Source organism: Dermochelys coriacea, chromosome 25 (assembly GCF_009764565.3).
Source record: "Dermochelys coriacea isolate rDerCor1 chromosome 25, rDerCor1.pri.v4, whole genome shotgun sequence".
NCBI lineage: Eukaryota > Metazoa > Chordata > Testudines > Dermochelyidae > Dermochelys > Dermochelys coriacea.
The window spans coordinates 6,427,173-6,443,512 of record NC_050092.1 but is presented as its reverse complement, the minus strand read 5'-3'; the positions used below and the strand labels follow the sequence as shown (position 1 = coordinate 6,443,512).

The window sequence follows — 16,340 nt, the reverse complement described above, 5'->3', positions numbered from 1 at the left end:
TATAGAATGCAGGAGAGATTCCACCATTGCCCGATACAGAGGTAAAATAACTTGAGCATGCCTCCCAGAGCAGGCTGCTCAGGTGAGTTCACCCAAAACAGCTTCGGGGGGAGAGCAGGAGGAAGAGGAGGTCCTCCCTCATAACTTTTAGCCCAGTGGTTCGGGTCCTCACTTGGGATGTGGAAGACTGACTGTTGCACTGTGGATAAATAATAAAAAAATCATTTGTGCAGGGGATTTGGGTCCTGAATCTCCCACGTCCTGGATGAGGGCTCTAATGAAAAAGATATAGAATCATTCTTATGCATTATCTCTCTCTCCTCCTATCCCTGCACACTCATTGTGTAGGAGCCTAGGTGTCTAACTGAGGCTTCATAAATCACACTGATCTTCTCATGGCCTAGAAGAGAATCACAGCACCACAGCTCCATTTGTGCATTCAGGCTTTAACTTTTCAAGTTTGAACTTTTCAGTGCCGCTGACTTCAGTGAGACAGCTCAGTTGCTTGAATGCTTTGCTGAAAAGAGACTAACTTAGTCCTATGCTGAATGTCCTATTTTGAGTCCTATTTTGAGTGCTCTAATGAAAAGATATAGAATCACTCTTACGCATTCTCTCTCTCTCCTCCTACCCCTGCACACTCATTGTGTAGGAGCCTTGCTGTCTAACTGAGGCTTTGTGAATCACACTGATCTTCTAACAGCCTATAAGAGCATCAGCACCACAGCTCCATTTGTACATTCAGGCTTTAACTTTTTAAGTTTGAACATTTCAGTGCCGCTGACTTCAATGAGACAGCTCAGTTGCTTCAATGCTTTCCTGAAAAGAGACTAACTTGGTCCTATGCTGAATGTTAAGCACGTGCTCAAGGACCTATATATTTTACTGAATTGGGGCTTTAGTACTTAATGTTTCCATTTCAGGCTTTCAATATAGTCTTGTAAATGGGAAATAACTAGCGAGAGAAATTCAGAGAATTCCTGTTTCAATACCAAAGGAGTTCTTGTGGCACCTTAGACACTAACAAATGTATTTGGGCATAAGCTTTCGTGAGCTAGAAGCTTATGCTCAAATAAATTTGTTAGTCTCTAAGGTGCCACAAGTCCTCCTTTTCTTTTTGCGAATACAGACTAACACGGCTGCTACTCTGAAACCTGTTTCAATACCGTTTTTGTCCATTTGAATCCCCTTTCCTCCTATATTTATTTATGTTCATTAATAACTTTCAAGAAGATTATTTAACTTCAGTTAAGCAGGCAACATTATTATAATAAGACACTCCCATATGTTCTATTTATTCTTTCTTTTATGTTCATATCTCCCTTGTTTCCTATACCCATGGAAAGTCTACATTTTGCCACCTCTGTCCCAAATAATATCCAATTACTCTAGGTAGTATGAAACCTTTGTATCTTTTTTATCCTCAAAATATCTCCATTCTAATTGGATAAACACTAAGAAAAATGGTTTCTTTTAATATGTTACTTCAAAACGATGACAACCCAGACCTCTCCTGCTTAAAATGGGTTTGGACACATGCGAAAACAAATTCTGCGACTACAAAGAATACGCAAGATGAAAACAATGCCCTTACTTGTCAAAGCAGCTGCGGTAGGTGAAAGTGATGTTGTGATTGTCACAGCTGCTGTTGTCTCTCCTCTGATCGGTATGCCTAGAGCGGTTGTGGTCTCAGCTGGGGAAGTTGTAAAAAGGGCAGGTGTGGTTGTTCCCTGTCTTGTAGTGGAGGTGTAAGTTGTTGTGGTCTCAGCAAGGGTAATATTGATCGGAGCCGCTGTGCTTCTCTCTGCTGCTGTAGCAATGGGTGATGTTTTAGTAGTCCGGTTAGACCAGCGGTGACAGGGGATGCTGTGAGTGTCCCCCGTTCTGTGGTGGTGCCCAAAGCTGTTGGGATCTCAGCTGTGGAACTGGTCTCCAGAGCAGATGTGGATGTTTTAGGACCTGCTGTGGTGGGAGTCAGTGTCACTGTGGTCTCAGCAAAAGAAGTCACCGTAACAGCAACTGTGGATGTCTCTGCTAAAGAGGAGGTGACTGCACTTGTGGTTGCAGTGGGATAAGTGACAAGAAGGGCAGCTGTGGTTGTCTCAACTTCTGTAGAGGTGCTGGGAATTCTTGTGGTCTCAGAGGGAAACTTGTCTCAGGACTGACCGTGGATGTCAACGGTAAAATAGAAGTGACCCCAGTTGTGGTCTCAGTGAGGGATGTGGCCACAGGGGCTGGTGTGGTGATAGCCAGAGTGGTGGTTGTTTCAACTGGGGAAGTAGTAGGAAAGGCAACTGTGGCAGTAGTTCCTGCTGTCATCTCTGAGGAACCGGTCTGTAAAGGAGATGTGAATGTTTCTGCTATGGTAGAAGTGGTTATAGCTGTGCTCTTATGGGTTTGAAGAGGTGGAAAGGGCAACCGTGGTTGTCTCTATTGCTATAGTCGTATTAGTTATTACTGTAGTCTCAGGCAGGGAAGTGGACTCCCGAGCAGCTGTGGAGATCTCTCGAATAAGAGAAGAGGCTACTGTGTGCTTTCAGGAAGAGAAGTGGTAGGAAAGGCAACTGTGCTCATCTCTTCTAGTGTAGTGGCATTAGCTTTTGCTGCAGTCTCAGCTAGAGAAGTGGTTTCTAGAAGGGCTGTGGGGGTCTTTTGCATAACAGAAGTGGTTGAAGCAGTAATCCCAGGTAGTGAAGCAGTAGGAAACGGAACTGTGGTTGTCTCTTCTGCTGTGCTGGTACTAGATATTTCTGTAGTCTTAGCTACAGAAGTGGTCTCTACAGGAGAGGTGGAGGTCTCTGGTCTACTAGAGGTGGCTATAACTTGCTTTCATAGGGTGAAGTTGTAGGAAGAGTAATTGTGGTTGTCTCGCCTACTGCAGTGGTATCAGTTACTGCTGTAGTCTCATTTGGGGAAGAGGTCTCCAGAGCACCAGTGGAGGTCTCTGAAGTAGTAGAGGTGGCTGCCGCTGTGGTCCTAAGAAGCGTAGTGGTAGGAAGAGGAGGTGTTGTTGACTTTTCTACTCTAGTGCTACTAGTTATTGCTGTAGTTTCAGCTGCAGAAGTCATCTCTGGAGGAGAGGTGGATGTTTCTCCAGTGGTTCTGGTGGATACAACTGTGCTTGAGGTTGTGAAATTGTAGAAATGGAAAGTGTGGATGTCTCCTCTATTGTAGTAGCACTAATTATTGCTGTAGTCTCAGCTGGGGATGTGGTCTGTAGAAGAACTGTGGAGGTTTCTGGAATAGTTGAGGTGACTCTAGCTGTGCTCCCAGGTAGTGCGCTCGTAGAAAGAGGTACTGTGGTGTCCCACTCTGTTGTAGTCGTACTAGCTATTGCTGTAGTTTCAGCTGCAGAAGTTGTCTCTAGAGGAGAGGTGGATGTTTCTCCTACGGTAGAGGTGGCTGCAGCTGTGCTTTCAGGTAGTGAACTTGCAGAAAGGGAAAGTCTCGTTATCTCTTCAGTTGCAGTGATGCTAGTCATTGCTGTTGTCTCAGCTGGAGATATGGACTCTACAGGGGATGTGGAGGTCTCTAGTATACTGGAGGTGGCTGCAGCTGTGCTCCCTGGTGTTGTAATGAGAGGAAGAGGAATGGTGCTTTTCTTTTCTACTGAAGTGGTGGTCATTATTGCTATAGTCTCAGCTGTGGATGTGGCCTGTAGAGGTCCCGTAGAGATCACTGGTGTAGTAGAAGTGACTGCAGCTGTGGTCTCATAGAGTGAACTGCTTGGGAGGACAATTGTGGTTCCCTCCTTGATTGTGTTAGTAGTTATTGCTGTTGACTCTGCTGGATAAGAGGTCTCTGGAGGAGATGTGGATGTCTCTTCCCTGGCAGAGGTAGCTGCAGCTGTGCTCTGAGGTCGTGAAAAGGTAGGATGTGCAACAATGGTTGTCCCCTCTACTGTCCTGTTACCAAGTAATGCTATAGTCTTACCTGGGAAATTGTTCTGTAGAGGGAGATGTGGATGTTTCTGCTGTTGCAGAGGTGGCTGCAATGGTCATAACAGATGTTGAAGTAGCAGGAAGAGCAATTGTGGTTGGCTCCGATGTGGAAGTGCTAATTAGTGATGTGGGCTCACTTAGGGAGGAGGTTGGTATGGGCAGAAGTGGATGTCTCTGCTAACGTAGAGGTAGCTGCAGTTTAGTCTCAGCTATGGAAGTGGTCACTGGGGCTGCAGTGATGGATTCTGCTCCTGTTGTGGGATATGTTGCCATGGTCCCAGGTTTGTTGGGATCACAGGAGCTGTTGCTTTGGTGGTACTCTCTAATGTTGTACTTTTGTCGTGGTGGTGGTGGTTTTAACCCAGGAGTTGTCTGTGTTGTTGTGACATTATTATCTTTATTTTGTTCCACTGGCTTAACAGTCTTCTGGTAGATTATTTCAGTTATTTCACGATCTGTATAGAGAAATGTATTTCCATTAAGGTATTTTACATCGGGGCTTATCCACATATTGAGTGCAAATCCACAGAATAGGCATATCAATAATATATGGTCATGTGAACATACAGTGTTTTAGCCTTAAACATTCCAACATTTTCCCCCCGTGTGAATTTTTTTCTGTCTATGTTTACACAATTTACATATAGCATGCAGGAGAGATTCCACCATTGCCCGATACAGAGGTAAAATAACTTGAGCATGCCTCCCAGAGCAGGCTGCTCAGGTGAGTTCACCCAAAACAGCTTCGGGGGGAGAGCAGGAGGAAGAGGAGGTTCCTCCCTCATAACTTTTTAGCCCAGTGGTTTTGGGTCCTCACTTGGGATGTGGAAGACTGACTGTTGCACTGTGGATAAATAATAAAAAAATCATTTGTGCAGGGGATTTGGGTCCTGAATCTCCCACGTCCTGGATGAGGGCTCTAATGAAAAAGATATAGAATCATTCTTATGCATTATCTCCTCTCCTCCTATCCTGCACACTCATTGTGTAGGAGCCTAGGTGTCTAACTGAGGCTTCATGAATCACACTGATCTTCTCATGGCCTAGAAGAGAATCACAGCACCACAGCTCCATTTGTGCATTCAGGCTTTAACTTTTCAAGTTTGAACTTTTCAGTGCCGCTGACTTCAGTGAGACAGCTCAGTTGCTTGAATGCATTGCTGAAAAGAGACTAACTTAGTCCTATGCTGAATGTTAAGCACGTGCTCAAGGACCTAAATATTTTACTGATTCGGGGCCTCAGTACTTAATGTTTCTATTTCAGGCTTTCAAGATAGTCTTGTAAATGGGAAATAACTACCAAGAAAAATTCAGAGAATTCCTGTTTCAGTACCTTTTTTGTTAGTTGTATCCGTTTCCTCCCATATTTATTTATGTCATTAATAACTTTCAAGAAGATATTTAACTTCAGTTAAGAAGGCAACATTATTATAACAAGACCCTCCCACATGTACTATTATTCTTTCTTTTATGTTCATATCTCCCTTGTTTCCTATACCCATGGAAAGTCTACATTTTGCCACCTCTATCCCAAATAATATCCAATTACTCTAGGTAGCATGAACCTTCCTATTTTTTATTCTCAAAAATATCTTCCATTCTAATTGTATAAACACTAAGTAAAATGGTTTCTTTAATATGTTGACTTCACAAAGCATGACAACCCACACTCCTACTGCTTAAAATGGGTCTGGACTCCCGGGGAAGTAAATTCTGCAACTACAAAGGATACGCAAAATGAAAACAATGCCCTTACTTGTCAAAGCAGCTGTGGTAGGTGAAAGCGTTGTTGTGGTTGCCACAGAGATGGCTGCTGTTGTCTCCCCTCTGATAGGGACACCGAAAGAGGTTGTGGTCTCAGCTGGGGAAGTTGTAAAAAGGGCAGGTGTGGTTGTTCCCTGTCTTGTAGTGGAGGTGTAAGTTGTTGTGGTCTCAGCAAGGGTATAATTGATCGGAGACGCTGTGCTTCTCTCTGCTTGCTGTAGCAATGGGTGATGTTTAGTAGTCTCGGCTTAGAACAGCGGGTGATAGGGGATGCTGTGAGTGTCCCCAGTTCTTTGGTGGTTTCCAAAGCTGCTGGGATTTCAGCTGAGGAACCGGTCTCCAGAGCGGATGTTGATGTTTTAGGACCTGCTGTTGTGGGAGTCAGTGTCCCTGTGGTCTCCGCTGGAGAAGTCACCGTAAGAGCAACTGTGGATGTCTCTGCTACAGAGGACGTGACTGCACTTGTTGTCACAGTGGATAAGTGACAGGAAGGGCAGCTGTGGTCGTCTCAACCTCTGTAGAGGCGCTGGGAATTTTTTTGGGCCTCAGAGGACAACTTGTCTCAAGACGGACGTGGATGTCAGCGGTTAAATAGAAGTGACTCCAGTTGCGGTCTCAGTGAGGGGATGTGTCCGCAGGGGCTGGTTGTGGTGATAGCGGAGAGTGGTGGTGTTTCAACTGGGGAAGTAGTAGGAAGGCAACAGTGGTTGTCTCCTCCACTGTAGTGGCAGTCGTACTGCTGTTGTCTCTGCTGAGGACATGGTCTCTAAAGGAGATGTGAATGTTTTCTGCTATGGTAGAAGTGGTTATAGCTGTGCTCTATCAGTTGAAGTTGTACGAAGAGCAATGGTCCTAATTATTCCTGTAGTTCAGTAGGAGAAGTGTTCACTAGAGGTGCCGTGGAGGTCTCTGGAATAATAGTTGTAGATACAGCTGTGCTCTCAGGTAGTGAAGTGGTAGCAAGGGCAAACTGTGTTCTCTCCTCTAATGTTGTGGTGCTGGTTATTTTTGTAGTCTGAGCCGGGGAAGTGGTCTCTAGCGGAGCAGTGGTGGTCTGTGGTACAGAAGAGGTGGCAGTGGCTGCTCCACTCTGAGGTCGTGTAGTAGTGGAAAGGCTAATTGTCATTGTCTTGCCTACTACAGTGGTACCAGTTATTGCTGTAGTCTCATTTTGGGAAGCAGTCTCCAGAGCATTAGTGGTGGTCTCTCGAATAGTAGTGTAAGGTGTTGTGGTCTCAGCAGGGGTAGTGGTGATCGGAGCCAGTGCGCTTCTCCCTGCTGCTGTAGCAATGGGTGATGTTTTAGTAGTCTCGGCTAGAACAGTGGTGACAGGGGATGCTGTGAGTGTCCCCAGTTCTGTGGTGCTGCCCAGAGCTGTTGGGATCTCAGCTGAGGAACTGGTCTCCAGAGCAGATGTGGATGTTTTAGGACCTGCTGTGGTGGGAGTCAGTGTCCCTGTGGTCTCAGCTGAAGAAGTCACCATAACAGCAACTGTGGATGTCTCTGCTAAAGAGGACATGACTGCACTTGTGGTCGCGGTGGCATAAGTGACAGGAAGGGCAGCTGTGGTTGTCTCAACTTCTGTAGAGGTGCTGGGAATTCTTGTGCTCTCAGAGGGCAAAACTGTCTCAAGACGGACCATGGATATCAATGGTAATATAGAAGTGACTTTAGTTGTGGTCTCAGTGACGGAAGTCGCCACAGGAGATGGGGTGGTGATAGCCAGAGAAGTCTTAGCTTCAACTGCGGAAGTACTTGAAAGGGAAACTATGGTGTTTTCCTCCGCTGTAGTGGTTCTAGGTAATTTTGAAGTCTCAGCTAGGGGAGTGGTCTCTAGAGGAACAATAGAGGTCTGTGGAAAAGAAGAGACAACTCCTCCTGTGCTCTGAGGTAGTGTAGTAGTAGGAACACTAATTGAGGTTGTTTCTTCTAATGTTGTGCGACTAGTCATTGCTGTAATTTGAACTGGAGAAGCAGTCTCTAAAAGAGAGCTGAATGTCTGTCCGATGGTAGAGGTGGCCAAAGATGTACTCCCAGTTCTAGTGCTGATCAGAGGAGGAACTGTGGTTGTCTTTTCTACTGTAGTTGTAGGAGATAGTGCTGTAGTCTTTGCTGGAGAAGTGGTGTCTAGTGGCGCTGTGGTGGACTCTGGAATAGGAGAGGTAGCTATACCTTTGTTCTCAGTTAGTGAAGATGTAAAAAAGAGAAGCATGGTTGTATCTTCAATTCTGGTTGTACTATTTATAGCTGTATTTTCAGCTTTGGAAGTCATCTGTAGAAGATAGGTGGATGTTTCTCCTACTGTAGAGGTAGTTGCAGCTGTGGTTTCAGGTTGTGAAGTGCTAAGATGGGGAAGGGTGGTTGTCCCTTCTATTGTAGTAGTACTAATTACTGGGGTAGTCTCAGTTGGGGAAGTGGTCTCTTGCGGACCTGTGGTAGTTTCTGGAACAGTTGAGGTGGTTACAGCTGTGCTCCCAGTTAGTGTAGTCATAGGAATAAGAACAGTGGTTGTCCCCTCTATTGTAGTACTACTGGTTATTGCTGTAGTTTCAGCTGCAGAAATTGACTGTAGAGGAGAGGTGGATATTTCTCCTATTGTAGATGTGGCTGCTACTGTGCTTTCAGATTGGGAAGTTACAGGGAGGAAGAGTGTGGTTGTCTCTTCAACTATAGTGTTAGTAGTTACGCTTGTCATCTCTGTTGGGGATGTGGTCTCTACAGTTATAATGCTGGTAGGAGGAGGAACTATGGTTGTCTTCTGTACTGAAGTGGTAGTAGATATTCCTGTAAACTCTCTTGGGGAAGTGGTGTCTAGACGAGAAGTGGAGGTTTCTGGAATAGTTGCGGTGGCTATGCTCCCAGGTTCTGAAGTTGTAAGAAGGAGAAACATGGTTGTCTCTTCACTTCTAGTGTTACTAGTCATTGCTGTAGTTTCAGTTGCAGAAGTTGTCTGGAAAGGAGAGGTGGAAGTTATTCCTATGGTAGAGGTGGCTGCAGCTGTGGTTTCAGGTTGTGAAGTACTAAGAAGGGGAAGGGTGTTTGTTCCTTCTGTTTGAGTAGTATTAATCATTGGTGTAGTCTCAGTGGGGGAAGTGGTCTCTAGTGTAACTGTGGTGGTTTCTGGAGCAGTTGACGTGGCTATAGCTGTGCTCCCAGGTAGTGAGGACGTACGGATAGGAACAGTGGTTGTCACCTCTATTGTAGCAGTACTAGTTATTGCTGTAGTTTCAGCTAGAGAAGTTGTCTGGAGAGGAGAAGTGGATGTTTCTGCTGTGGCAAAGCTGGATGCAGCTGTGCTTTCAGGTTGTGAAGTTGCAAGGAGGGACAGTGTGGTTGTCTCTTCAGCTCCAGTGGTACTGATTATTGTTGTCCTCTCTGTTGGGGATGTGGTCTCTACAGGAGTTGGGGACGTCTCTGGAAAAGTCAAGGTGGGTATTGCTGTGCTCCCAGGTTCTGAAGTTGTAAGAAGGGGAAGCGTGGTTGTCTCTTCACTTCGAGTGGTACCAGTCATTGCTATAGTTTCAGCTGTAGAAGTCGCCTCTAGAGGAGAGGTGGAGGTTATTTCTATGGTAGGCATGGCTGCAGTTGTGGTTTCAGGTTGTGAAGTGCTAAGAAGGGAAAGGGTGGTTGACTCTTCTATTGTAGAAGTACTAATTATTGGTGTACTCTCAGCTGGTGAAGTGGTTTTTAGTGTAACTGTAGAGGTTTCTAGAGCAGTTGATGTGGCTGCAGCTGTGCTTTCAGGTTGTGAAGTTGGAGGGAGGGAGAATGTGGTTGTTTCTTCCAGTGTATTCATACTTGTTATTATTGTCATCTTTGTTGGAGATGTGGTCTCTGCAGGAAATGTGAATGTTTCTGGTAGGGTAATGGGGACTAGCGCTGTGCTCCCAGTTATTGTGCTGGCAGGAGGAAGAACTGTAGATGTCTTTTCCACTGTAGTGGTAGTAGATATTGCTTTAGTCTCTGCTGGGGAAGTCATCTCTAGCGCAGCTGTGGACGTCTCTGGAGTAGTAGAGAAGTCTATTGCTCTGCTCCCAGGTAGAGTAGTCAAAGGTAGAAGAACTGCGGTTTTCCCCTCCATTGTAGCAGTAGTAGTTATTGCGGTAATTTCAACTACAGATGTCATCTCCAGAGGAGAGGTGGATGTTTCTCCTATTGTAGAACGGGCTAAACGTGTGTTTTCAGGTTGTGAAGTGGTGGAAAGGGGAAGTGTGGTTGTCCCCTCGATTGTCGTAGCACTCATTATTGCTGTAGTCTCAGCTGCAGAAGTGTCCTCTAGAGGAGCTGTGGAGGTCTCTGGAATAGTTGAGGTGGCTCTAGCTGTGCTCCCAGGTAGTGTAATCGGAAGAGTAAATGTAGTTGTCCCCTCTATTGTAGGAGTACTAGTCATTGCTGTAGTTGCAGCTGCAGAAGTTGTCTCCAGAGGAGAGGTGGAGGTTATTCCTATGCTAGAGGTGGCTGCAGTTGTGCTTTCAGGTTGTGAAGTTGTAGGGATGGAAAGTCTCATTGTCTCTTCATTTGTAATGGTAGTAGTTATTGCTGTCATGTTAGCGGAAGGAATGGTCTCTATAGATCTGGATGTCTTTAGAATTGTAGAGGTGGCTGCAGCTGTGGTCCTAAGAAGTGTAGTTGTAGGAAGAGGAACTGTTGTTGTCTCTTCTGCTGTAGTGCTACTAGTTATGGCTGTAGTTTCAGCTGGAGAAGTCATCTCTAGAGGAGAGGTGGATGTTTCTTCTATAGTAGAGCTGGCTGCAGCTGTGCTTTCAGGTTGTGTAATTGTACGGAGGGGAAATGTGGTTGTCTCTTCAACCATAGTGGTACTAGTTATTGCTGTAGTTTGAGGTGCAGATCTGGTCTCTACACGAGATGTGGAGGTCTCTGGTTTAGTTGAGGTGGCTACAGCTGTGCTCCCAGGTTGTGAAGTTGTAAGAAAGGGAAGTTTGGTTGTCTCTTCAATTGTAGTAGAACTAGTTATTGCTGTAGTTTCTGCTGAAGAAATCATCTCTAGAGGAGAGGGAGATGTTATTCCGATAATTGTGGTGGCTACAGCTGTGCTTTCAGGTTGTGAACTTGCAGAAAGGGAAAGGCTTGTTGTCTCTTCAGTTGTAGTGGTACTAGTTATTGCTGTCGTCTCAGCTGGAGAAACGGTTTCTGGAGGAGATGTGGATGTCTCTTCCATAGTAAAGGTGGCTACAGCTGTGCTGTGAAGTAGTGAAGTGGTAGGATGCGCAACAAGGGTTGTCCCCCCTACCATCCTGTTACTAGGCAACGCTGTAGTCTCACCTGGGAAATTGGTCTGTAGAGGAGATGTGGGCGTTTCTGCTGTTGCAGAGGTGGCTTCAACGGTCATAACAGATGTTGAACTAGGTGGCAGAGTGACTGTGGTTGGCTCTGATATGGAAGTGCTAATTAGTGCTGTGGGCTCAGCTAGGGCGGAGGCTGGACGAGCAGAAGTGGATGTCTCTACTAACATAGAGGTAGCTGAAGTTTTAGTCTCAGCTGTGGAAGTGGTCACTGAAGCTGCAGTGATGGCTTCTGTTCCTGTTGTGAGATATGTTGCTGTGGTCTCAGGTTTGTTTGGGATCATGAGAGATGCTGCTTTGATGGTACTCTCTAATGTTGTACTTTTGGTGGTGGTGGTGGTGGTTTTAATCACAGGAGTTGTCTGTGTTGTTGAGACATTATTATCTTTATTTTGTTCCAATGGCTTAACTGTTTTCTGGTAGATTATTTCAGTTATTTCATGATCTGTGTAGAGAAATGTATCCCAAGTATACTATTATATATATATATATATATATATATATATATATATATATATATATATATGTTCTTACACCACATATTGAGTGTGTATCCAAGGACCTAAATATTTTACTGAATTGGGGCCTTAGTACTTAATATTTCTATATCAAGCTTTCAAGATAGTTTTGCAAATGGGAAATAACTACCAAGAAAAATTCAGAGAATTCCTGTTTCAATACCGTATTTGTCAGTTTGTATCCCCCTTCCTCCCATATTTATTTATGTTCATTAATAACTTTCAAGAAGATCATTTAACTTCAGTTAAGCAGGCAACATTATTATAAGACACTCCCATATGTTCTATTAATTCTTTCTTTTATGTTCATATCTCCTTGTTTTCTATACCCATGGAAAGTCTATATTTTGCCACCTCTATCCCAAATAATATTCAGTTACTCTAGGTAGCATGAAACCTTCATTTTTTTATCCATAAAATATCTCCATTCTAATAGCATAAACACTAAGAAAAATGGTTTCTTTTAATATGTGACTTCAAAAGGATGACAACCCAGACTCCTCCAGCTTAAAATGGGTCTGGACTCACGGGGAAGCAAATTCTGCAATGACAAAGGATACGCAAGAGGAAAACAATGCCCCTTACTTGTCAAAGCAGTAGTGGTAGGTGAAAGCGATGTTGTGGTTGTCACAGACATGGCTGCTGTTGTCTCCCCTCTGAAAGAGACGCCCAAAGCAGTTGTGGTCTCAGCTGGGGAAGTGGTCACTGGAGCTGCGGTGATGGATTCTGCTCCTGTTGTGAAATACGTTGCCATGGTCCCAGGTTTGTTTGGGATCACAGGAGCTGCTGCTTTGGTGGTATTCTCTAATGTTGTACTTTTGGCGGTGGTGGTGGTGGTATTAAGCACAGGAGTTGTCTGTGTAGTTGTGATATTACTATCTTTATTTTGTTCCACTGGCTTAACAGTCTTCTGGTAGATTATTTCAGTTATTTCATGATCTGTGTAGAGAAATATATTTCCATTAAGGTATTTTACATAGGTGCTTATACCAGCTAGTGAGTGGAAATCCACAGAATATGCATATCAATAATATATTGTCATTGTGAAGAAAACCACACTGTTTTAGCTTAAACATTCCAACAATTTTTTCCCAGTTGTGAATTTCTTCTATGTTTATCACAATTTACATATAGAATGCAGGAGAGATTCACTGCAGAGGTAAAATATCCTGAGCATGCCTCCCAGAGCAGGCCACTCAGGTAAGTTCACCCAAAACAGCTTCGGAGGGAAAGGAGGAGGAAGAGGAGGTCCTCCCTCATAGCTTTTAGTCCAGTGGTTCGGGTCCCCACTTGGGACATGGAAGACTGACTGTTGCACTGTGGATAAATAATAAAAGAAACATTTGTGCAGGGGATCTGGGTCCTGAATCTCCCACGTCCCGGGTGAGTGCTCTAATGAAAAAGATATAGAATCACTCTTACGCATTCTCTCTCTCTCCTCCTCATAAGCTTTCATGAGCTACAGCTCACTTCTTCGGAAAGCTTATGCTCAAATAAATTTGTTAGTCTCTAAGGTGCCACAAGTCCTCCTTTTCTTTTTGCGAATACAGAGTAACACGGCTGCTACTCTGAAACCTGTTTCAATACTGTTTTTGTCCATTTGTATCCCCTTTCCTCCTATATTTATTTATGTTCATTAATAACTTTCAAGAAGATTATTTAACTTCAGTTAAGCAGACAACATTATTATAATAAGACACTCCCATATGTTCTATTTATTCTTTCTTTTATGTTCATATGTTCTATGTTCAGAAAAATGGTTTCTTTTAATATGTGACTTCAAAACGATGACAACCCAGACCTCTCCTGCTTAAAATGGGTCTGGACACATGCGAAAACAAATTCTGCGACTACAAAGAATACGCAAGATGAAAACAATGCCCTTACTTGTCAAAGCAGCTGCGGTAGGTGAAAGTGATGTTGTGATTGTCACAGCTGCTGTTGTCTCTCCTCTGATCGGTATGCCTAGAGCGGTTGTGGTCTCAGCTGGGGAAGTTGTAAAAAGGGCAGGTGTGGTTGTTCCCTGTCTTGTAGTGGAGGTGTAAGTTGTTGTGGTCTCAGCAAGGGTAATATTGATCGGAGCCGCTGTGCTTCTCTCTGCTGCTGTAGCAATGGGTGATGTTTTAGTAGTCTCAGCTAGAACAGCGGTGACAGGGGATGCTGTGAGTGTCCCCCGTTCTGTGGTGGTGCCCAAAGCCTTTGGGATCTCAGCTGAGGAACTGGTCTCCAGAGCAGATGTGGATGTTTTAGGACCTGCTGTGGTGGAAGTCAGTGTCACTGTGGTCTCACCAGAAGAAGTTACCGTAACAGCAACTGTGGATGTCTCTGCTAAAGAGGAGGTGACTGCACTTGTGGTTGCAGTGGGATAAGTGACAAGAAGGGCAGCTGTGGTTGTCTCAACTTCTGTAGAGGTGCTGGGAATTTTTGTGGTCTCAGAGGGAAAACTTGTCTCAGGACTGACCGTGGATGTCAACGGTAAAATAGAAGTGACTCCAGTTGTGGTCTCAGTGAGGGATGTGGCCACAGGGGCTGGTGTGGTGATAGCCAGAGTGGTGGGTGTTTCAACTGGGGAAGTAGTAGGAAAGGCAACTGTGGCAGTAGTTCCTGCTGTCATCTCTGAGGAACCGGTCTGTAAAGGAGATGTGAATGTTTCTGCTATGGTAGAAGTGGTTATAGCTGTGCTCTTATGGGTTGAAGAGGTGGAAAGGGCAACCGTGGTTGTCTCTATTGCTATAGTCATATTAGTTATTTCTGTAGTCTCAGGCAGGGAAGTGGACTCCCGAGCAGCTGTGGAGATCTCTCGAATAAGAGAAGAGGCTACTGTTGTGCTTTCAGGAAGAGAAGTGGTAGGAAAGGCAACTGTGCTCGTCTCTTCTAGTGTAGTGGCATTAGCTTTTGCTGCAGTCTCAGCTAGGGAAGTGGTCTCTAGAAGGGCTGTGAGGGTCTTTTGCATAACAGAAGTGGTTGAAGCAGTAATCCCAGGTAGTGAAGCAGTAGGAAACGGAACTGTGGTTGTCTCTTCTGCTGTGCTGGTACTAGATATTTCTGTAGTCTTAGCTACAGAAGTGGTCTCTACAGGAGAGGTGGAGGTCTCTGGTCTACTAGAGGTGGCTATAACTTTGCTTTCATAGGGTGAAGTTGTAGGAAGAGTAATTGTGGTTGTCTCACCTACTGCAGTTGTACCAGTTACTGCTGTAGTCTCATTTGGGGAAGAGGTCTCCAGAGCACCAGTGGAGGTCTCTGAAGTAGTAGAGGTGGCTGCCGCTGTGGTCCTAAGAAGTGCAGTGGTAGGAAGAGGAGGTGTTGTTGACTCTTCTACTCTAGTGCTACTAGTTATTGCTGTAGTTTCAGCTGCAGAAGTCATCTCTGGAGGAGAGGTGGATGTTTCTCCAGTGGTTCTGGTGGATACAACTGTGCTTTGAGGTTGTGAAATTGTAGAAATGGAAAGTGTGGTTGTCTCCTCTATTGTAGTAGCACTAATTATTGCTGTAGTCTCAGCTGGGGATGTGGTCTGTAGAAGAGCTGTGGAGGTCTCTAGAATAGTTGAGGTGGCTCTAGCTGTGCTCCCAGGTAGTGCACTTGTAGAAAGAGGTACTGCGGTTGTCCCCTCTGTTGTAGTAATACTAACTATTGCTGTAGTTTCAGCTGCAGAAGTTGTCTCTAGAGGAGAGGTGGATGTTTCTCCTTCGGTAGAGGTGGCTGCAGCTGTGCTTTCAGATAGTGAACTTGCAGAAAGGGGAAGTCTCGTTATCTCTTCAGTTGCAGAGGGACTAGTTATTGCTGTTGTCTCAGCTGGAGATATGGACTCTGCAGGGGATGTGGAGGTCTCTAGTATACTGGAGGTGGCTGCAGCTGTGCTCCCTGGTGTTGTAATGAGAGGAAGAGGAATGGTGCTTTTCTTTTCTACTGAAGTGGTGGTCATTATTGCTGTAGTCTCAGCTGTGGATGTGGTCTGTAGAGGACTCGTAGAGGTCACTGGTGTAGTAGAAGTGACTGCTGCTATGGTCTCATAGAGTGAACTGCTTGGGAGGACAATTGTGGTTCCCTCTTTGACTGTGTTAGTAGTTATTGCTGTTGTCTCCATTGGAGAAGTGGTGTCTGGAGAAAATGTGGATGTCTCTTCCCTAGCAGAGGTGGCTGCAGCTGTGCTCTGAGGTAGTGAAGTGGTAGGATGTGCAACAATGGTTGTCCCCTCTACTGTCCTGTTACCGAGCAATGCTGTAGTCTCACCTGGGAAATTGCTCTGGAGAGGAGATGTGGACGTTTCTGCTGTTGCAGAGGTGGCTGCAATGGTCATAACAGATGTTGAACTAGCAGGAAGAGCAATTGTGGTTGGCTCTGATGTGGAAGTGCTAATTAGTGCTTTGGGCTCAGCTGGGGAGGAGGTTGGACGAGGAGAAGTGGATGTCTCTGCTAACGTAGAGATAGCTGCAGTTTTAGTCTCAGCTGTGGAAGTGGTCACTGGGGTTGCGGTGATGGCTTCTACTCCTGTTGTGAGATATGTTGCTGTTGTCTCAGGTTTGTTTGGGATCATGGGAGATGCTGCTTTGGTGGTACTCTCTAATGTTGTACTTTTGGTGGTGGTGGTGGTTTTAACCACAGGAGTTGTCTGTGTTGTTGTGACATTATTATCTTTATTTTGTTCCACTGGCTTAACTGTTTTCTGGTAGATTACTTCAGTTATTTCATGATCTGTGTAGAGAAATGTATCTCGAGTATACTATATATATATAAGTTCTTATGCCACATATTGAGGACTATATATATGGATAATATATCATCAGTTTTAACATACAGAGTTTGCTTTACCTTTG

The 16,340-nt window shown here is 44.8% G+C and overlaps 1 protein-coding gene across 1 annotated transcript; it reads right to left on the bottom strand.

Moving 5' to 3' along the window:
• Positions 1 to 323: 323 nt before the first annotated feature.
• On the bottom strand, positions 324 to 2,381 carry LOC122457512 (eukaryotic translation initiation factor 4 gamma-like). Its single transcript, XM_043502886.1, has 3 exons — positions 2,151 to 2,381; positions 1,595 to 1,810; positions 324 to 400 (listed from the first exon to the last, which is right to left on the bottom strand). Exons 1-3 carry the CDS (start codon positions 2,317 to 2,319, stop codon positions 324 to 326), a joined length of 462 nt encoding a protein of 153 aa, XP_043358821.1. The 5' UTR covers positions 2,320 to 2,381.
• Positions 2,382 to 16,340: the final 13,959 nt, after the last annotated feature.

Excerpts from the sequence above, each read along its gene's own strand:
- LOC122457512 (XM_043502886.1), bottom strand. The coding sequence starts at position 2,319 with ATGACAGCAGGAACTACTGCCACAGTTGCCTTTCCTACTACTTCCCCA. Across the intron at positions 1,811-2,150 it reads CACGGTCAGTCCTGAGACAA|CAGCAGAGAGAAGCACAGCG; the intron begins GTTTCCCTCTGA and ends CCATTGCTACAG. Across the intron at positions 401-1,594 it reads TACCGCAGCTGCTTTGACAA|GCCATGAGAAGATCAGTGTG; the intron begins GTAAGGGCATTG and ends ATTCTCTTCTAG.